The sequence below is a fragment of the Danio rerio genome, chromosome 1 (genome assembly GCF_049306965.1).
Source record: "Danio rerio strain Tuebingen ecotype United States chromosome 1, GRCz12tu, whole genome shotgun sequence".
NCBI lineage: Eukaryota > Metazoa > Chordata > Actinopteri > Cypriniformes > Danionidae > Danio > Danio rerio.
Window position 1 is genome coordinate 52,648,524 of NC_133176.1, and position 20,147 is coordinate 52,668,670.

General features: G+C 33.9%; 2 protein-coding genes across 2 annotated transcripts in view; one reads left to right on the forward strand and one right to left on the reverse strand.

Moving 5' to 3' along the window:
* gsk3bb (glycogen synthase kinase 3 beta, genome duplicate b) overlaps positions 1 to 20,147 on the reverse strand; it is an 834,817-nt gene that overhangs the window by 760,288 nt on the left and 54,382 nt on the right. The gene's annotated exons all lie outside the window — the stretch shown is intronic.
* On the forward strand, positions 17,276 to 19,648 carry msx1b (muscle segment homeobox 1b). Its single transcript, NM_131260.1, is given in 2 exon segments — positions 17,276 to 17,699; positions 18,690 to 19,648. Coding segments are annotated over 2 exon segments (774 nt in total). The 5' UTR covers positions 17,276 to 17,329; the 3' UTR covers positions 19,094 to 19,648.

A 20,147-nucleotide genomic window follows, 5' to 3' on the forward strand; every position in this document is an offset into this window, starting at 1 on the left:
TTATTTGATTTTGGTTGGTTAATTGATTTGATTGGTTAATTAGGATTATTATTGGTTTCAGGCATAGCTTGACATTAACACCCGCCTACCCTCCAAATGTGGGTAGATTTCAGATATGGTGGGTTAGACAGACACCTGCACTACCACTTTGGCTGGTTGAAAATAATTTTTAAATTGCCAGTGCTGGCTCATGACTAAAGATCTGAATTTTAGTTAAAGACTGTTTGTGAATATGCGTGCAAATGTGCTCTTAGAATCGAAAAGCAGCACGATTGATAACAGTTCGCACGAGCAAAAGAAAGCAGGTGAATAACGAATGAGAGGACGATCAGGCACATGGTGACATTGAGAGCTAGTAACAGCTGATGTGATGGGTGTGAGTGCTTAAAAGCTCCTGTTTCTTTGCGCAAAACAACCGTGCCTGAAAACACAACTAGTGCGATCGTTACTTTTTTAAAAAGATTGGAAAAATGTGGTGCTGGGGCGATGCGTTGGCGCAGTGGGTAGCACGACCAACTCACAGCAAGAAAGTCACTGGTTCGAGCCTCGGCTGGGTAAGTTGGCATTTCTGTGTGGAGTTTGCATGTTCTCCCTGTGTTAACATGGGTTTCCTCTGGGTGCTTCGATTTCCCCCACAAGTCCAAAGACATGCGCTATAGGTGAATTGGGTATGCTAAAAATGAACCGTAATGTATTTTACATGATATTTAATGCCATACTACTGAAATCAGCAGCAGATAATTCACCTCAGATCTTGAACATAAAATAAACTGTTTGAAATTGAACTTTAAAACTGTGCCTCAGTGCAAGCCAACACATATCAGTGATTCAGCATGCTCACTTAATAATGTTAAAGAGGTTTAATATATATTAATCAGATTATAAACCTTACCATTTTGTTGGAGTTCAGTGAGTGCACTATTCTGTGCTTCTGAATGGCTGTATTTAAACTTCTGTCGTGTTTCGTCTGGTGCAAAAAGCCAAATTAATTAATTAACAACCACCTCATGTGGAAGTCTAAATCTGCGTCTCATTTCAGAGTCTGCTACTGTCCACCAGAGGTTGCATTTCAGTCATGGACGCATGCTTTGAGAGCCTTACTGATGAATGAAATACTCACGATACTTGTTATGCGTTACCCCCAACACTGATCATGATAACACTAGTTCACAATCAGCTAAGTAACAGGAATCGTTGATCTCATCGGTTTCTATCCTTGGATAAAATCAAAGCGTTATGCAGGAAGTGGAGAAAAAAAAACTTCAGATGCGACAAAACAAATGCATGAGCTAAAATGTAGGCATTGAGGAGTCATCGTGCGGACAAACAGACAGACAGACAGGACACAGAAGTGAATGTCTCAGCAGGGAGAGCTCTGTGTGAATGCAGATATCAGCGTGAAGGGTCATACATGGCAGATGCTGAGTGGAAAAACTTTAGAAGTGCTCGCGGACAAAGCAAATTTGTAGTGTGAGAACAGACCGACAAGAGAGCTCGGCATAATGAGCTAATTATGTTTGTTTGGCATCTGAAGGTGGATGTTGGGTTCGTCGTGAATAGTAATTAGCTCATTAAATAGGACAAAATGGTGTACTTTTTAATAATCACCAGCAAGAACATCGCTGAACAACTTAATGCTTTTTAATGGATGTGTTGCATTGGCTCGGTTTCAAAACTTAGTGATGTTTGTCAACTATACAGTCCGAATGGTTTTCTTTTTTTATTTTATTCTCTCTTTTAGTCATATACAGATGTACAATGCATTTAAGAAAATTCTGAGAAAGGAAAAGGAGAAGAAATTCTAAGAAAAAAATAAGAATTAAGAATTAAGCCAAATTAATGGGAAAACTATAAATTCTGACAGTAAAATGTGAATTTTGAGACAATGTCAGAATTCAATTGTAACAATAAATATATAATGAGAAATAAATTACAATTCTGAAAAAAAATAATAATAATGAGACAGATTTCAAGGGGAAAAAGTCAGAATTACGTGGAAAAAGCATAGAAATGAAGATTCTCAAAATTCATAGGCAAAATGACAGAATTATGACATATAAATTTGAATTTTGGAGTAAAATTTTAAATTGTGAGAAATAAAGAGATTTTTTGAGAAAAGATCCCAATGTGGGGTGGGTTAGGATTATGAAAAGTATTCATTGTGATGGGGGGGTAGTCAAAATTATAAGAACAAAGGTTTCTGAATTATGAAATTTAAACTCTTAATTTTAGGGAAAAGTTAGAAGTTAAAATTATGAGAAAATAGTCAGATTTAGGAGTTATAAACTCAAACCTCTGGGGGGAAAAATTCGATTTATGACCGTAAACTGAGAGAAATTCTGTGGGGAGAAATCAGAATGAGTTGGCGTGGGTTTCCTCCGAGTGCTCCAGTTTCCCCCTCAGTTCAAAGACATGTGCTACAGGTGAATTGAATAAGTTAAATTGGCCATAGTGTTTGTTTGTGAATGCAGGAATATATGGGTGTTTCCCAGTTTTTTCCAGGCTGAAAGGGCATTCACTGCGTAAAACATATGCTGGATAATTTGCCGGTTCATTACGCTGTGGTGACCCCTGATGAATAAAGGAACTGAGCCAAAAGAAAATGATCAGATGAATAAGAAAGCCAGAGTTAAAAAATGTAGCTTCTGAAATCTAAGGGAATTAAACTGAAAGAACTCACAAAATGTCAGATTATTGAGACATAAACTCAGAATTTTAACAAAAATATATTGTTAAATAAATAAAGTGTATATCACAAGTCTAACGAGATATAAACATGACAAAACATAACTTCAGGAACGCAAATCCAGAAATAAATTGATTTCTGGACGAAAGTAACAAATAAACGTTCAAATTCTGAGAGAAATATTGTAAACTATGAGATACAATCTCACAATTTAAATAAATAATCATATTAAATAAAAATTACAGTTACAAAATTACCGTTATTTGTTTTATTCCTTAGTTTCTAACATACACATATAACATAAATATTCATATACAGCAGGGAAAATAAATATTGAACACGTCATGTTTTTATATTTCTAAAGGAGCTGTTGACTAGGAATTAAACCAGATTTTGGTAAAAACCTAAACAATACTAACATAAGAATAAAACAAAACAAAACAAAAATCTGAAAAATTTGTGTAATAACAATGAAATGACACAAGAAGAAAGTTCTGAACTATTGAACTGTATTTAATACTTTATATAAAAGGCTTTTATGGTGATGACAGCTTAAATACGCCTCTCACAATGAAGACGCATTAAATGCTCAAGTGTGAGTTTTTCACAGACTGTAGACATCTTGATGGTTCTGTGGGTTTCATCTATCAAATCTGAGCTTTATTTTGTATTTTATTTTGTATGTCAGCTTGATTTTCTTTCTCTGAAAGCATTTGAGAGTTTCCTTGGCTGTGTTTTGGATCATTGTCAGATGTTGGACTGAAGCAGCTAATATTCATTTACACTGAGGAAGGGCAGAGGGTTGCTAAAGAACTTCTGTCTGGGCTTTCACTGCCTTTCTACACCTCCCTTTCTTCATGTGTTCAATACTTTTTCCCTGCGACATTTCAATTTATTACATATAACTTCATTTGTGAGCTAATTCGTTTTCTTTGGATTTCTTTGGTTGTTACCAACATCCGAGGAAATTTTTAAGTCATCAACACCTTTCGAAATATTTTCTGAGAAAAATGGTCACATGTTCAATACTTATTTTCCCCGCTGTAGAACCAAAACAGCATGATAAATTAGCTTTGGTGTCGATTGGTGCCTCAAACTCAACCTGCTTTTTCGTTTGTCAAGAAAATCTCCTCCTGTTGTTTTTACAGTTTTCTTTTCCCCGCACAGTAGCACAAGCTCAGGCACCCTGACACCTCCTGGATGTGGATGTGAAAGGCTAATCTCTCCATCAACTGCTCATAGCCGCCGCTAATTACCCGAGTGTTGATAACAGAGCCTTTGAAATGCAACAAGTCAATTACCTGAGAGGTGGATTAATGTAAGCTCGGTGGGCCTGTGATCTTCTGCGGGATCCTCCCCTGGTCTCCTCCTCATTCTCCTTTCTCAGCAAGACTCGCGGGCCTTCAAGGCTTTTTCCCTGCGCAGCTCATTTACATCACCCTGCAGACCATTAGCACACGCAGAAAAGCACAATTGTGTTTTCCAGCTCATTAAGCAACGGGACAACAAAGACCCCTGCTTCCCTTTCGCACCCTCTATACAGTTGAAGTCAGAATTATTAGCCCCCCCTGAATTATTAGCCCGCCTGTGTATTTATTTTCCTCAATTTCTGTTTAACGGAGAGATTTTTTTCAACACATTTCTAAACATAAAAGTTTTAATAACTTATTTCTAATAACTGATTTATTTTATCTTTGCCGTGATGAAAGTAAATAATATTTGATGAGATATTTTTCAAGACACTAGTAATCAGCCTAAAGTGACATTTAAAGAGCACCTATTTTACCCCTATTTCAAGATTTAAGAGAAGTCTTTTGTGTCTCCAGGATGTGTCTGTAAAGCTTCAGCTCAAAACACCCATCAGATTATTTATTAAACTTTTCTGAAGCTTGTAGTTTTCAGCTCTGAACATCTTGTTTTTGTGGCCTGTGCCTTAAATGCTAGTTCTCCCCGCCCACCATTCCCTCGTGGCTGTCAGAGTGTGCCTCAATCTCCAGCTGCGTCAGATAAACAGCACAGTGGCAGACAAGCTGGTCTCACCTCACATTTGTGAGAAATACCACAATTAGAACTTTCCCAATGATTATTTGGTGTATTTGTTGTGGAGTTAATTCAAGTCTTTCTGCAACGATGAATCACACACAATGTCACACACGTACACAAAGACACAAAGACAGTGCACGAGTTTAACTTTGCACTGTTTTTGCACAGACAATGTGACAGGATACACATTATTATCCACTGCTTTATTGATATCCATTATGTTAATGTACAAAATAAACCTGATTTAACATCCACAAACCGGGATTGAAGCACCTTCTTTTATAATTGGACTGACAAGCGGCTGTGGTGGTAAAGACGGTAAAATTGCTGTAATTTATTACAAACATTGTTTTTAAAATATTTTAAACTTGTAAAACTCTATTTTGATCATATTCGATGATGAATCCTGGTTGCTTTGCGCACATCTTGTCTTGCTGATATGATTATACATGTTACTGTAGAGGCATGTTAATATGCGGCTGTCAATCAATTTGTTGAGCAGGGAAACTGGCTCACTCTTAAGATGCGGTCGGCCTCAAAATGGGAGGCAATTGGATCCTATTTTACGTCAGGAAATTAAAAAAAAATAGGCTTATTGTGTTTATATCACTCTAGTATGACTGTGGACACACTATACCCTACACACAGTTCTGTCCAAACAGCTTACAAAAGAGGATTCTCATCATAGTTGCCCTTTAAAGGCTTAGCTGGGTTAATTAGGTTAACTAGGCAATAACTATATAATGATGGTTTGTCCTTTAGACAACTGAAAGCAAATATTGCTTGAGGGGGCTAATAATATTTACCTGAAAATGGATTTTAAAAAATGTTATCGGAAATAACATGAGAAATTCCTTGATCTGTTAAACATCATTTGGGAAATATTGGGAAAAGAATTCAAATTTCACAGAAGGGCAAATGATTTTTATGTATGTATGTCTTTTTCTGCACTCAAAAATACTTAATCACAATGACGTGTATCATTACCTGTTTGTAACCTTTTCATTTTATTTAACCCTTATGTGCTTTTGACGATCTTTCATCCATACCGGGGTGATTTTGAGTCTTAATTTGGCCACAACTTTGTGTTTCAGCAAATGGAATGAGTTTTGGTGGCAAATCTAATTTTGGGAATTGTGTTTTCTACCTCATTAAGCAACAGGCCACAAAGACCCCCGCTTTTCTTTTTGCACCTGTTAGATGTATCTATGTATACACCTTCATGGTGGAAGAGGAGAAAGGAAAAAAATGTGTGCTTTATTTATATATAATTTAAACAATTATTAGTGTTTTTTTTTATTGTTTTGTTTAAAATAAATTACTAATTAATTTAAAATATAATATGTTTTTTATTCAATATTCATTTACTTTTAATACCAGTTTTGATAACCGTTAAATCATTTTGAATGAAATTGAATACCATATATGAACATGTTTATTATATTACTTGTATTATTTTCATTAAAATTTGCCAAATCTTTAAATGTCAAAATCTTTAATTATTTAAAAAAAGTTGATTTCAAAATATTGAAATGAATCTATATTGTATGTAATATACTTATAATTTATGAAGATATTATAATATATGAATATGTTTTTGGTTTATTATTATTTTTGTTATTTATTGATTTATTTATATGTGTATTTATAGTTTTTTATTCTTATTATCAAATCAAAAACTTTAAACAATTTCATTTTAAAAAACATTATTTAGTCTTTAGTATTATTATTTAATTTTAAAAGTTTTTTCAAAATATTAAAATAAAATATAATGTTTTACTCTATAGTTGTTAGTTATTTTTATTATTCATTTAACCTTTTTTAATTGCATTAAAGTTTTTCTATTATTATATTAATTATTTTTAAATATAATAAAACAGTTGTAGTTTTCATTACTTGATATTTTTTTATTCACCTAACTTGAATCCATTTTGTAATTATTAATTCTGAATAGTTTTGATTGAAAATCTTTTTTTTAAATATATGAGTAAGTTTTGGCTTGTTATTTGTATTGTTTGCTCATTTATTTTTTAATTGTTTTTTATTCTTATTATTAAAATTAAAAGTTTAAATAAATTATTTTAAATATATCTGAATTTTTGTATTAAGTTTTTATTTTGTTTTATTTTTTATTTTTTCATTTCATCCCAAAAAAAAATGTGCATTTAACCAAGAAAACCAAAACTGTCCCAGCCAGATCCCCCTCAATAAAATCAAACTCACAGAGAAACTTTCTCTTTCTTTCATCCAAACTCCAAATCAACCCAACACAACATCCCCCATCTTGATTTTCAGTCTCAGAAAATCTCAGAAACTGATCTAGTGTCAGTAATGAACCTGCTCTCCCCACTCTCTTCCTCTTCAGTGTCTCACCTGCTTGAGAAGTTTGTGAATCAGACATCTGGCCAGAAACAGCGGCTCCGACCTCCTGCCTCGAGTCCTGCGAGTGCCACTAAAAGGACTAAAAAGACCAAAAGACTGTTTATTCAGAGAGTCAGTTGAAGCCGCGGCCCCCCGGAGCCCCGCTTTTCTCATGCTAACACTCTCAAATTGTAATCTCCAGAGAAGCAAGCACACATATTTGTTCACGACTGAGCTCCCACATAATGGAGTGACAGCAGATGGCAGGCCGGACCTGGAATACAGCAAAAAATCAAATGCCATCAGATGAATAGTGAACAATATTACAGACATTTTATGAGTTGGAAAAATGCTTAAACTCTCTCACTCAAAAATGCTAAATTGAGCTGAACCAACACAATTCTTAAAATCTTGGGGGGGGCAACTGGATTGCTTTATGTTCAATCCACTTGAATTTGCTATAACAATTAATACAACTCAAATGGTTTGTGTTGGGACAACATGAAGGAATTGTGTGAATCCCAGCATTTATCACAGTGCTAAAGATTTTGATTTATTTTTGCATCAAAGCAATCCATTCAGCCTCATAAGTGTGTTATCAGTAGGCCCACACAGAATCTGCGCATGCAAAATTCCACAAATTTTCCGCAGATTTCTGCAGATTTTAAGCCCATCATTAATTAAATAATCAATAGTAATTGTGTATATCTGAATTTATTCAGTAATTTATTACTTTTTATTTCATATATTAAGGTTTTAGTTATGATACTCCGCTGGATACTCCCAAAATAATTCCGCAGATATCTGCAGATTTTTACCAAGATTCTCTGCAGAAATAGCAAAAAACATCCGCAGATTCTGTCTGGCCCTGGTTATCAGTAACAGTTAACAAAGGGGTTTTGTTTTACGTAAAACTATATAAACATAAACATTCATTAACTTTCCTTTGGCTTAGTCCTTTATTTATTAGGGATCGCCACAGCAGAATGAACCGCCAACTATTCCAACATATGTTTTCCGCAGTAAATGCCCTTCCAGCCACAACCCTGCACTGGGAAACACCCATACACTCTCTTATTCAAACACACACTCATACACTACAACCAGTTTAGTTTACCCAATTTACCTTTAGACTGTGGGGGAAACCGGAACACCCGGAGGAAACCCACACCAACACAGGTAGAACAAACTCCACAAAGAAATGGCAACTGGCTCGGACTTGAACCAGCAACCTTCGTGCTGTGAGGCGACAGTGCTTACCACTGAGCCACCGTGCCGCCACATAAACATAAGTTAAAGTATTAAAGCAAAACAAACATTAAAACTCAAATCAAGCCCTGATCATAAACATTCCTGTTTTCCGTTTCACTTTTATTAACAGATATAATTTTTTACATTACATTATTTATCATTAACTTTACATCATCATTAAGCTCATTTTCAATACCCTCAGCTTTCATTTTTAATTTCGACTCTATTCAAAATTCATTAGCTTTTTTTTTGTCTTTCAGATGTCTAATTCAATTCAATAAATATATTCAATAAATATATTATTATATTCAATATATATATTATATTCAATATATATATATTATTATAAATAATCTAATAAATTTGACACACATTCACACACACATACACAATGCTCAGCATAGTTGGATATTGTAAATATAAATATATATATATATATATATATATATATATATATATATATATATATATATATATACACACACACACACACACACACACACAATCACACACACACAATGCTCAGCATAATTAGATACACCCATTTTTTATTCATTCAGTTAATTCATATATTTATATATTTACAGATATATTTATTAAAATAATATTTGTCACCAAACATATTTAGAAATTGAAAGACAATTAAATTCAAGCAAAATATTGCAAAAAAAGAAAAAACGGGTGCTCCGGTTTCCCCCGTAATCCAAAAACATGTGGTATAGGTGAATTGGCTAAGCTAAATTGTCCATAGTGTATGTGTGTGAATGAGTGTGAATTTAAAAGATAGATTTGTGAGGGGTGTACTTATATATGCTGAGCACTGTATATATTCACCCATATAAAAAATTCTATAAACACATGATCAAACTATTAACAACAGATTCCCACGCAGTAACTTCAACTGAATTAATATGCAAATAAAGTTATTTGACTGTATAAAGACACTCTTGGCAAAGTCAGACAGGAATAAGTGCAGGTCGAGATATTATTTTAATGAATTTCTGAGGTCATGCTGTCATAATACGTTACTGCATGAACCGCTCACTGGTGTATTAGGATGATTTAGGTCAATTTGTATATTTAGCTGCACCACAAATCTGCTCGGTTTCACATTGCAAGATCTCACTCAAGGCCAGAGCCAAAAGAAAAATACCCCGTAAGTCCTTCCAACTGCTGGAGTTCAGACAATAGCTGGCGGAGGAGAAGTGACCCGGCGGTTGAAGCGTAATTTAGGCAGCAGTGGGAGGTGCTGGAGAAATAACACTGAAACTCTCCTGCCCACTAACTACCAAAGAAAGAGTGAGTGGAGACATTCCTGCTGAGTCTGAGTGACCGACGAACTGCCACAGCGTACACACACACTTATAAAGTACATATCCTCTCACTCATACACACACACACACACACTCTCTCTCACACATACACACATAAAGTATACACATACACTTTAAAAAGCCTCACATTACACTCACATCAATTACATATGCACACTTAAAAGCATGCATACATGCTGAACGCACCCATAAGACACAAAAAAAGTATACACACACATACACTATATATATATATATATATATATATATATATATATATATATATATATATATATATATATATATATATATATATATATATATATATATATTTATATATATATATAAATATACATATATACACACTCACGGCCACTTTATTAGGTACACCTGTCCAGCTGCTCGTTAACACACATTTTTAATCAGCCAATCACGACAACAACTCAATGCATTTAGGCATGTAGATATGGTCAAGACGATCTGCTGGAGTTCAAACCGAGCATCAGAATAGGGAACAAAGTGGATTTAAGTGACTTTGAGCATGGCATGGTTGTTGGTGCCTGGCAGGCTGGTCTGAGTATTTCAGAAACTGCTGATCTACTGGGATTTTCACGCACAACCATCTCTAGGGTTTACAGAGAATAGTCCGAACATAAGAAAATATCCAGTGAGGGGCAGTTCTGTGGACGCAAATGCCTTGTTGATGCCAGAGGTCAGAGGAAAATGGTCAGACTGGTTCGAGTTGTTAGAAAGACAACAGTAACTAAAACAAGCACTCTTTACAACTGAGGTCTGCAGAAGAGCATTTCTGAACATACAACACGTCCAACCTTGAGGCGGATGGGCTACAGCAGCAAAACACCACACAGAGTGCCACTCCTGTCAGCTAAGAACAGGGAACTGAGGCTACAATTTGCACAGGCTCACCAAAATTGGATGATAGAAGATTGTAAACGTTGCCTGGTCTGAAGAGTCTTCATTTCTGCTGCAACATTCGGATGGTAGGGTCAGAATTTGGGCCCAACAACATAAAAGCATGGATCCATTCTGCCTTGTATCAACGGTTCAGGCTGGTGGTGGTGGTGTAATGGTGTGGGGGATATTTTATTAATATGGAATAGGGGATCCGCATCATAGATGTGTAGTCGATAAATCTGCAGCGACTGCGTGATGCTATTAAGTCAGTATGGAGCAAAATCTCAGAGGAATATTTCCAGTATCTTGTTGAATCTATGCCAAGAAGGATTAAGGTAGTACTGAAGGCAAAAGGGGGTCCAATCTGGTACTAGTGAAGTGTACCTAATAAAGTGGCCGGTAAGTGTGTGTAGTATAAAACCAGGTCTTATGTCGTTGATAAAATATGTTACATATAAAAATTATATTTAGGAAGATTAAATGTGAACGGATGAAACTGCCCTGGGATACTTTACGTCACTTTGCAAATTTACAATTTTGTTGCAAAAAAAGTAATAGATCTGTCTAATAAAGGGTTTAATCTATTGTTGCTTAGACATTACAGTAAGGTGAAGAAAACGCCCAGAGTATTCAGCACTGGACAAATACAAAACCCCTTATCTGTCATGGCTTTCATAACAGTGTCAGTGATTCCCCAGAGTTCAGCTCCTTATCTCTGCTTTCAGGTATCAGTCACTGTCTCTGTCTCGACCTGCCGTCCGTCAGACTGTCTTGAGAATTTGCGCACATGTCAGAAGTATAATTTAGTTACTTACATGTCAGAAGTATAATTTACCTATGCATTTTTTGGTGATGAACGTAAATAGGCATCAAGAAAATGCTGCAAGAAACAAGGAGCTGAGAGATCTTATATATCTGCCTGTATTTATTCAGAAAATGCATCAAATAAATGTTTTTTATTGTTTCACATTTTTGCATAATATATAAATATGATATATGGGCACGTTGTGGCTCAGTGATTAGGACTGTCTCCTCACAGCAAGGAAGTCATTGGTTTGAGTCCTGGCTGGGCCAGTTGGCATTTCTGTGTGGAGTTTGCATGTTCTCCATGTGTTGGTGTGGGTTTCCTCCTGGTGCTCCCGTGTCCCCCACAGTCCAAAGAGATGCGCTAGAGGTAAATTGGGTAAACTAAATTGGCCGTAGTGTATGTGTGCAAATGAGTGTGTATGGGTGTTTCCCAGTACTGGGCTGCAGCTGGAAGATCATCTGCTGCATAAAAAGTATGCTGGATAAGTTGTCGGTTCATTTCACAGTGGCGACCACTAATAAAATAAAGGGACTAAGCTGAAAAAAATTGAATGAATGAATGAAAAATAAATAGTTGTATATTTTGTCAGAAATAAAATGTCTGTTAATTTAGTTTTATCTATTTAAAATTTATTATTTTGAATTTTTTTTGTTATTACTTTTAAAGTAATACCTTTACTTTTAAAGGACAAACATAAAAGTGTCTAATAAGGAGGAGTGAGGAGCAATATTTAAAACAGTCTGACATCATTTACTTCCGCATTCTTTCAATATTAAAGGTCTGTACTGGCCCAGTACCCCCATAAGTGGTTCTGTTAGCTCATCAGTTGGAATAAAATAACTTTTGCATAGATTATGACCAAGAGATTTTTCTTTTTTCCTGTGATTACTAACATGTGCAGGAACCAAAAAACCTAGACCACACAGAACCTAAAAGGTACACTTACACCTTTTTACGGGGAAAAAACACCTCTTTTGTGGAGGGGTTTATCATAACACAGACAACATATACAATTATTTTAGTAATTATTATTCAGTGTTTTATGTAAATTCAAAGGGTTTTCTTTAAAATGATACCAAACTTTTGCATTAACACCTCTGCATGTGGATTTGGGAAGTTTTTGAGTTTGGGCAAAATCCAGGTGGAAACTCCAAAATAGCACTTGACTTTAAAAATGTTAATTAATATCATCATAAAACATTAAATAATATTAATTTGATTAAAATATTACTTTTGATAATTCTTTTTATATTCAGAAATAAAATGTCCGTATTTTTAGCTATTTAAAAAATGTATTAATTTTTTACTACTTTACTTTAATAGTAAAATAAAAAATATAGTTGTAATGTCTTTATTTAAAACAGTTTAGTTAATTATTATATCAAAAAATGAAATGTAATGAATACTTTTAATTACATTTATTATAAAATATTATTTTACTCATTAAAATAAACATTAATTATTATTAATTTGATTAAAATATTATAATTTTTCTTTTTAGCTTTAGTTATTTAAAATGCATTATTTTCTACTATTATTATTTTTTAATATTACTAATAAAGTAATATCTTTAACTTAAAAGTCAAAAGGTCATTGGGAAAAGAGAAGAGCAATATTAAAACTGTTTTGTTAATTATCATATCATTAAATTAAATGTAATGAATACTTTTTATTACATTTGTTGTAAATTATATAATTTAGATTTGAAAATTAAGTTGTTTTTTTCTGAAATAAAATATCTGTTATTTCAGTTTTAGCTATTTAAAATTTATTATTATTTTTATTTTATTAATATAACTATTAAAGTAATATATTTTAAAGAGCAATTTTTGATTAAAAGAATTTTATTCATTTTAAAATAATAAAAACACTATGAATACTTTTTATTAGATATGTTATAAAATATTATTTTATTAGATCATAATTTATATAATAAAATTATAATAAAAATATTATTATTAATTTTACTAAAAATATAAGTTAGATTTTTTTCAGAAATAAATTGTTATTTTAGGTTTATCTATTTAAAATGTATTATTTTTACTATTATTTATTAAAACATTACTACTAAAGTAATATCCTTAACTTTTAAAGGTCAAACATGAAAAAAATGTCTAATTAGTATGATTGAAGAAAGAAAGACTGAATGATCAGTCGAAGCAGATGCACGCGTGAGCGCATAAAAACCCAAACAGACAGAGAATTCCTGGAATGTCAAGCACACAATGAGCAACATTTAAAGTGTGCAGTGCTCCTCTGATGCTGCTAAATTTGGCTTGGCCTCTGGTTTTATGAACTGACTGAGTGGTTTCAACCAAGCCTGAAAATGATTGGAAGTGACTCCATGTGAAAAGAGCCGTTATTGGCTATATAAATTATGCAGCCTGCAAAAGCCCAACCTTGACAGGGCAAATCTGCAGAGCAGAGTCTGTTGACAGAAACCACATCCTTCTGTTGTAATGATTGCATGATTACGATTCATATGTATTTGTTTGTTTGCTGTCGTTGTTCTTTTTTGTGAACTAAACTTTTCTTTTATTCTTATTTTTATTTCATTGTTTATTTTTAACAAATAATATTTTGTGATTAACTAATTACATTTAGGATTTTGAAATTAATTACAATATATTCATGAAAGCTGTTATAGGGCTAGATTTATGTGCGAAGTTGAGTTTTAATTAACTACATTCAAATGTATAAAGTAAAATGTGACAAATGTATGACTTTTATTCTATTCAGATTTATTTGTAGCATTAAACTTTAGACTTATTAGCAAGACAATTAGCTAGTTTTATTAAATGCACAATTGTTCATATTTACATCATTTAAGAAAGACAATGTAAACAAATGCTTAGAAGACATCAAATGACGTAAACATACTGTTACATACTGTAAATAACCCCTATGCACTGTAAATCAATCCTTGCTGCCTTCATTTTTTAAGTTGAATCAAGTTACCTTTTCTAGTCATCTCCACTACATCAATCAAACTGACAAAAAATATTAAGTTAAACTTTGAATAACTTTAAAATTTAAGTTGAAAACTGATTACTGTATATTAAAATAAGTTAAAGCAACCTAAAACATTTGTTGTCTTGACTTTTTGTCATTATCTTTTGTGTTTTAAGCTTAATTTTAATTTTAAATTATTTCTATCTATCTATCTATCTATCTATCTATCTATCTATCTATCTATCTATCTATCTATCTATCTATCTATCTATCTATCTATCTATCTATCTATCTATCTATCCCTATTCAGCAGCCTCTCTCTCATGTCCAATTAGATTAATTTAAGGCTTCAGTTCTGTCCAAACATCTCCTCATTTGTTCCTCAGTCTTAAATTACAAGAGGGTAGTCGCAATCAGGTTCACACAAACTATGGTCATTACAGCTATTAAAATGCGCTAGTAATGGATCTGCCGTGATCATTTCAATTATTTAGCGTTTAGATTGGTGGAGTTTAAGCGCAGGGGGGTCTTGGCCAGTTTGATTTGATACCCGCCATGACAGATCTGTCACTTGTAAGAAGAACAACCTTGGGCTGTTAGAGAATATTAGAGGATCTGAGATCGTCTGCCAAATCGGTTCAAGATGGCGCCAAGAATGCCGGGGAAAAACGTCGGTTGCATTAAGCGTGTATTTCTTGCGATTATTTGAGTGAATACTAGCTACATACAGCATACACTGGAAAATACTACCCTGTAGTTCACTGGATTAAACTTGGAGTCGTATTTTGTTTGGAAATAAGAGGCTTTTACCTATTATAAACACTGAGCAGAGTTTGTTCACCGCGCCTCGGTGTTTTTTTTCGAGTTTGGGAAAGTACTGGTTCATTTTCTTGACGTCACCGTTTGGCCTTGCAGCTATGCTCAGGACTACATATTTTGAGGACAATTGGTTAAGTGGAGTTAAACTGTTGCCTTTTCCTCCTCGAGGTACCTTCTCTTTTGATCCCACCGTCTCTGGCGCCTTCCAAAACGCAGCTCGTCTGGCTCTCTAAATGAGAGAGAAGAAAACTCAGCTCGCTTCTCAGCTGAGCCTTTTGTAACCTTAAAAGCCCGTGACATGCCTTAAATTGCCTAAGTATTGTGTAACTTACAGCCCTTTCGAATCAATTTCTGCCTTCACAAAAGCTTTTTCTCAATAAAGCAACCATGAAAAGTTTCCATATACTTTAGAAATGCTTCTTCAAAAGACAGGCTTTTTATTTTAGCAGGAAAAAAAAGATTGATTTTATGAAAATTAGTATAAGGTTTGTTGTTTGCAGGAGTTGTTTGTTTTTTTCCCTACATTAAATATCTTTTTTTTTTTTTTTTTTTTTTTTTTTTGTATTTTTAACGAGCCCTATAATTACACTTTTCTGGTCGCTGGACTTACCTCAAAAGTCTAGTTGAGAGCATGTTCACCATAAACAGGTGTATTATTTCGCTATTAGCCTACCTGTTAATGACTTTATTTATTTTACCTGACAGTTTTCTTTAGGCTAACATTGAGTCCTAATATTTTACAAATAAGGCAATTCGGTTATAGCTTTATGAGTTATAAAGAAGCCGAAGGAAAATGAATGAATAAACGAGTTAGCCTACATAAGCCCTGCAAGGCCATATACAGTGCTCAGCATAACTGAGTAGACCCCATTTTGATATTTTATCCATTTCTCATGCAGTGAATATAGGCAATATATTTTAGTGTATTTAAATAAAACACATTAAACATATATATTTATTAAAAGAATATTTTAGTCACCAAACATGTTTAGAAATTGAAAGATAATATAATTAAATTCAAGCAAAATATTGCAAAAAACAATTTTTTTTTCTTATTTTTCAATTTGTGTGTATTTTTTGTAAAACAAATTTAGGTGTACTAGTTTTTGGACATAAGTTTATCATAAGTTAGTTTGTTAGATAAGGTCCAGATTTTGCTTCAGTATTGCAGTATTGACTAATTGACTAATATGAACATGTAACATTAAAAATAGGAATTTAAAAGATAGACTTGTGAGGGGTGTACTTATATTTGCTGAGCATTTATATATATATATATATATATATATATATATATATATATATATATATATATATATATATATATATATAGTGTGTGTGTGTGTGCGTGTGCGTGTGCGTGTTTGTGTGTGTGTGTGAGTGTGTGTGTATGAGAGTTTGGGTCGATGCAAAAAACTCTAAATGCCATCTAAAAGTTTCCTTATCAGGCTCCTGGCAAAGAAAAGTCATTTTTTCTGGTCTTCAAAGTGAAATATCCCTATATATATATAGAGAGAGAGAGAGAGAGAGAGAGAGAGAGAGAGAGAGAGAGAGAGAGAGAGAGAGAGAGTAGTAATTAGTCTAATTATTTTACATGAGAATACTTTTTTATAAAGATAATAATCATCTTTAATTTAATAATAATATTTATAATAATAATGATTAAAAATACAATATTTTTAGATAGAACAGGTCTGTCCGGTTATCTTGTTTATTCGTATATGACCAAAGTTTTGGTCTGGAGTAATTCCTCTCCATTGTGCCTTTTCAGTGGCTTCTCGACAGTCGGATACAGATACTTCGAGAGCTTCCCCACTGTTTAATTGGGCTAAAATTGGTCTACTTTGTGCTCCAAAGAGTCAAGAGCCCCGAGGCCATCTATACATCATCTCAGCAAGACATCCGCGATTAAGTACTCATTTTTCTCAATATCCCCTTGATGTCTTGGTGTCAACTTGACCACATGACTTCTAAGGGCTCGCTTTGGATTGGTCCGAGCTCGCCTCAGGGGGGACCTTTCCACCAATCAAAACGAGGTTTTTGTGGGACAGCTGGTCGAGCGCGCACGCTGATTGGTGGAGAAAAGTTTGCGAACTATTATAACAGCGCATAGGGACGGAGTGTGTTAGAAGTTGTTGAGACGTGACCGTATATGCAGCAGCTCGTGGCGGATGGTTAACGATGAATTCTCCTAAGGGACCCGTTGAAACGACATCTCAAGAAAAGTCTGAGTCGGACAGCGAGGAAAGTCAAAAGCCGAGAGATATGACCGCTGACACAGGACATAAAGCCAAGAAGACTTACCTCCCGTTCAGTGTTGAATCCCTGATGGCCAAATCCAGCTGCCAGCAGGTCGCGTGTTCTCCGGCTCTCCAGCATCAGAGAATGGGACATGGTCAGGACTTAGTAAGGACTTACTTTGTAGAGAAAGCCAAAGTTTCTGTGGACACTTTGTCGAGCGTTTCGGACAGTCTAAACGACGACAGTGAAGAACTAAGCGATAAGGAACAGAGCACTTGGTCAAACTCTTCATCTTTCACATCTCCTCCTCGTAAGTATAGCTTATATCTACCATTCATTAAGGTGTTTTTGATTATGAGTATATATATTTAAAAAAAAAAACTGTTTTAATAGCTAACAATCTGACTAAAAGCATATTTATACTTTTGACAATTTGTCTCATGTGTTGATAAACACGTGGATACAGCATTTAGATTTATTATAAACTTTTTATAAAATAATGTTTTAAAATATTTTAGTAAATTATAATTTATTATAATTTACTTTAGATGAATTAATTATTATTAGCTAAATGTAAAGAGGAGGAACAAAGGCTTGCACAGCAACTAAAGAAGGTTAAAATTTGTAAAACTGCTCAGATGATTTTTGTTTTTATGATGATAATTAAAATAAATAATAATAATAATAATTAAAACATTTAACCAGCATAGCATTTTAAGAGATTACACTAGTAAATAGAATTTACTGAAAACAACAACTATTAATTAAATCTTACACAATTGTAATAATAACTAGTAATTAAATAGTATTTTAATATTTTATTTCACTCTTAATATAGTTTTGTTGGGCTAATTGGAAAAGTTGCAACTAACATTTTGTTCAGTTCTGAAAGAAAGAAAGAAAGAAAGAAAGAAAGAAAGAAAGAAAGAAAGAAAGAAATGGGATTGTAAAATGCACAATGAGAAAGAAATAATAAATAGCTTATACAACAGTTGCAAACCCAAGTCTGAAAAGAAAGACAAAAATAGAAACTCTAATGCAAAAGAAATGTATTTGTTGTAGCGTGTAACAAAAACAACAACAACAATAATAATAATAATAATAATAATAATAATAATAATAATAATAATAGGCCTATACACAACCAGAAAAGTTGCATGCCCAAGTTTTCATTTTTTAAAGAACTAACGAAACTAAGCAAGAAAGACTCTAAAAATGCACAATGAAGGTAGGCTGCTGGTTATTTGGAGAGGTTTTCTCATTTCTAAGTTAAAAACAGTTTGTTGGTCGTTTCGTCCAGGTCACCCGAGCCCAACGCCGTGCACCTTACGCAAGCACAAGACGAACAGGAAGCCGCGCACACCGTTCAGCACCTCCCAGCTGCTGTCGCTCGAGCGCAAGTTCAGACAGAAACAGTACCTCTCTATCGCCGAACGGGCCGAGTTCTCCAACTCCCTCAACCTCACCGAGACTCAGGTCAAGATCTGGTTCCAGAACAGGAGGGCGAAAGCCAAGAGACTCCAGGAGGCCGAGCTGGAAAAGTTCAAATGCGCGTCCAAACCGCTTCTGGCCCCGTTCGCGCTGCCGTTCCCTCTGGGATCTCCATCATCTCTATACGGACCTCCTGCCTCGTTCCCACGACCCGTCCCGATGCCAGGACTATTTAACGGACCCGTGTCCTATGGGATGTATTATTTGTCTTAAAAACTTTTTTATTCCACTCTGAAATTATTTGAGAGACGTTTACATAAGTCACAGGGAAAGTTATATATATGAGCTATAATTGCACTATTAAGTGCTGAATAATACTAACGAACAACATGTACTTTTGTTATTATTCTGAGGAACCGCTTTTAATTACAGACAGTAGTAAATAATAAGTGTTGGCTAGAATCGTCATGGATTGATTCGGTAATGTCACATTTAGACCTACCCAGTTCCACAAACCCATAAGAAATCCTGGAAGCGAGCTTCTGAATTTGTGTCGAGTTTTATTCTTTGTGTTGTATACTGACGTGCTCTTGTAGAGCAGGTATAGATGTTTAACTCTTTTACGATCATCTGACACGGAGGTTATCCGTCAGATAAGTACTTATTGGCCTTATGTTGGAAGTGCCTTGAAAGACCAAATATTTATTAGTCTAAAATAAAAATAAAATATTCTTTCTTAAGTTTAACCTTTTCCCTTTTGTTTATTTTGTCATATTATCTGACAACAATTTATTTGTTTTGGCAGAAATTAAACAATGTTTTCTGTGAAAAAAACATTTTAATATTTTTTTTTTAGAATGGGAACATCAGTGAAAAAAAATAATAATCAAGAAAAATGTTTCATCACACTCAAAAAAAAATTATTTTCTTTTTAGTGTGATGCAACATTTTTCTTGATTCTGTAATTTGACGGTGTTTGTTTACATCGTCAAAACTCCGTCTCCATATCGTAAATTTAATGTGCATTTTCAAACTTTACAATGAGATTAATTTTATGATAAATAAATAGTCATTATTCAACTTTTTGGGGTTTATAAACCACCAAAAATATACGCGGCCATAAGTACTGAAATTTAAAACGAACTTCTGCTGAGAAAAAAAACAATAAAGAAAAATCACAGAAATAACATTAAATATTATAAATCAACAAATTCTAAGTGTGCAAAAAAATGCATTTTAATGGTTTGGTGTCTTTGAACATACTATTCCATTTATTGGTTTAAACGCCATGAGAGACGGAAAAAATACCCAAAGCCCCAAATGAACA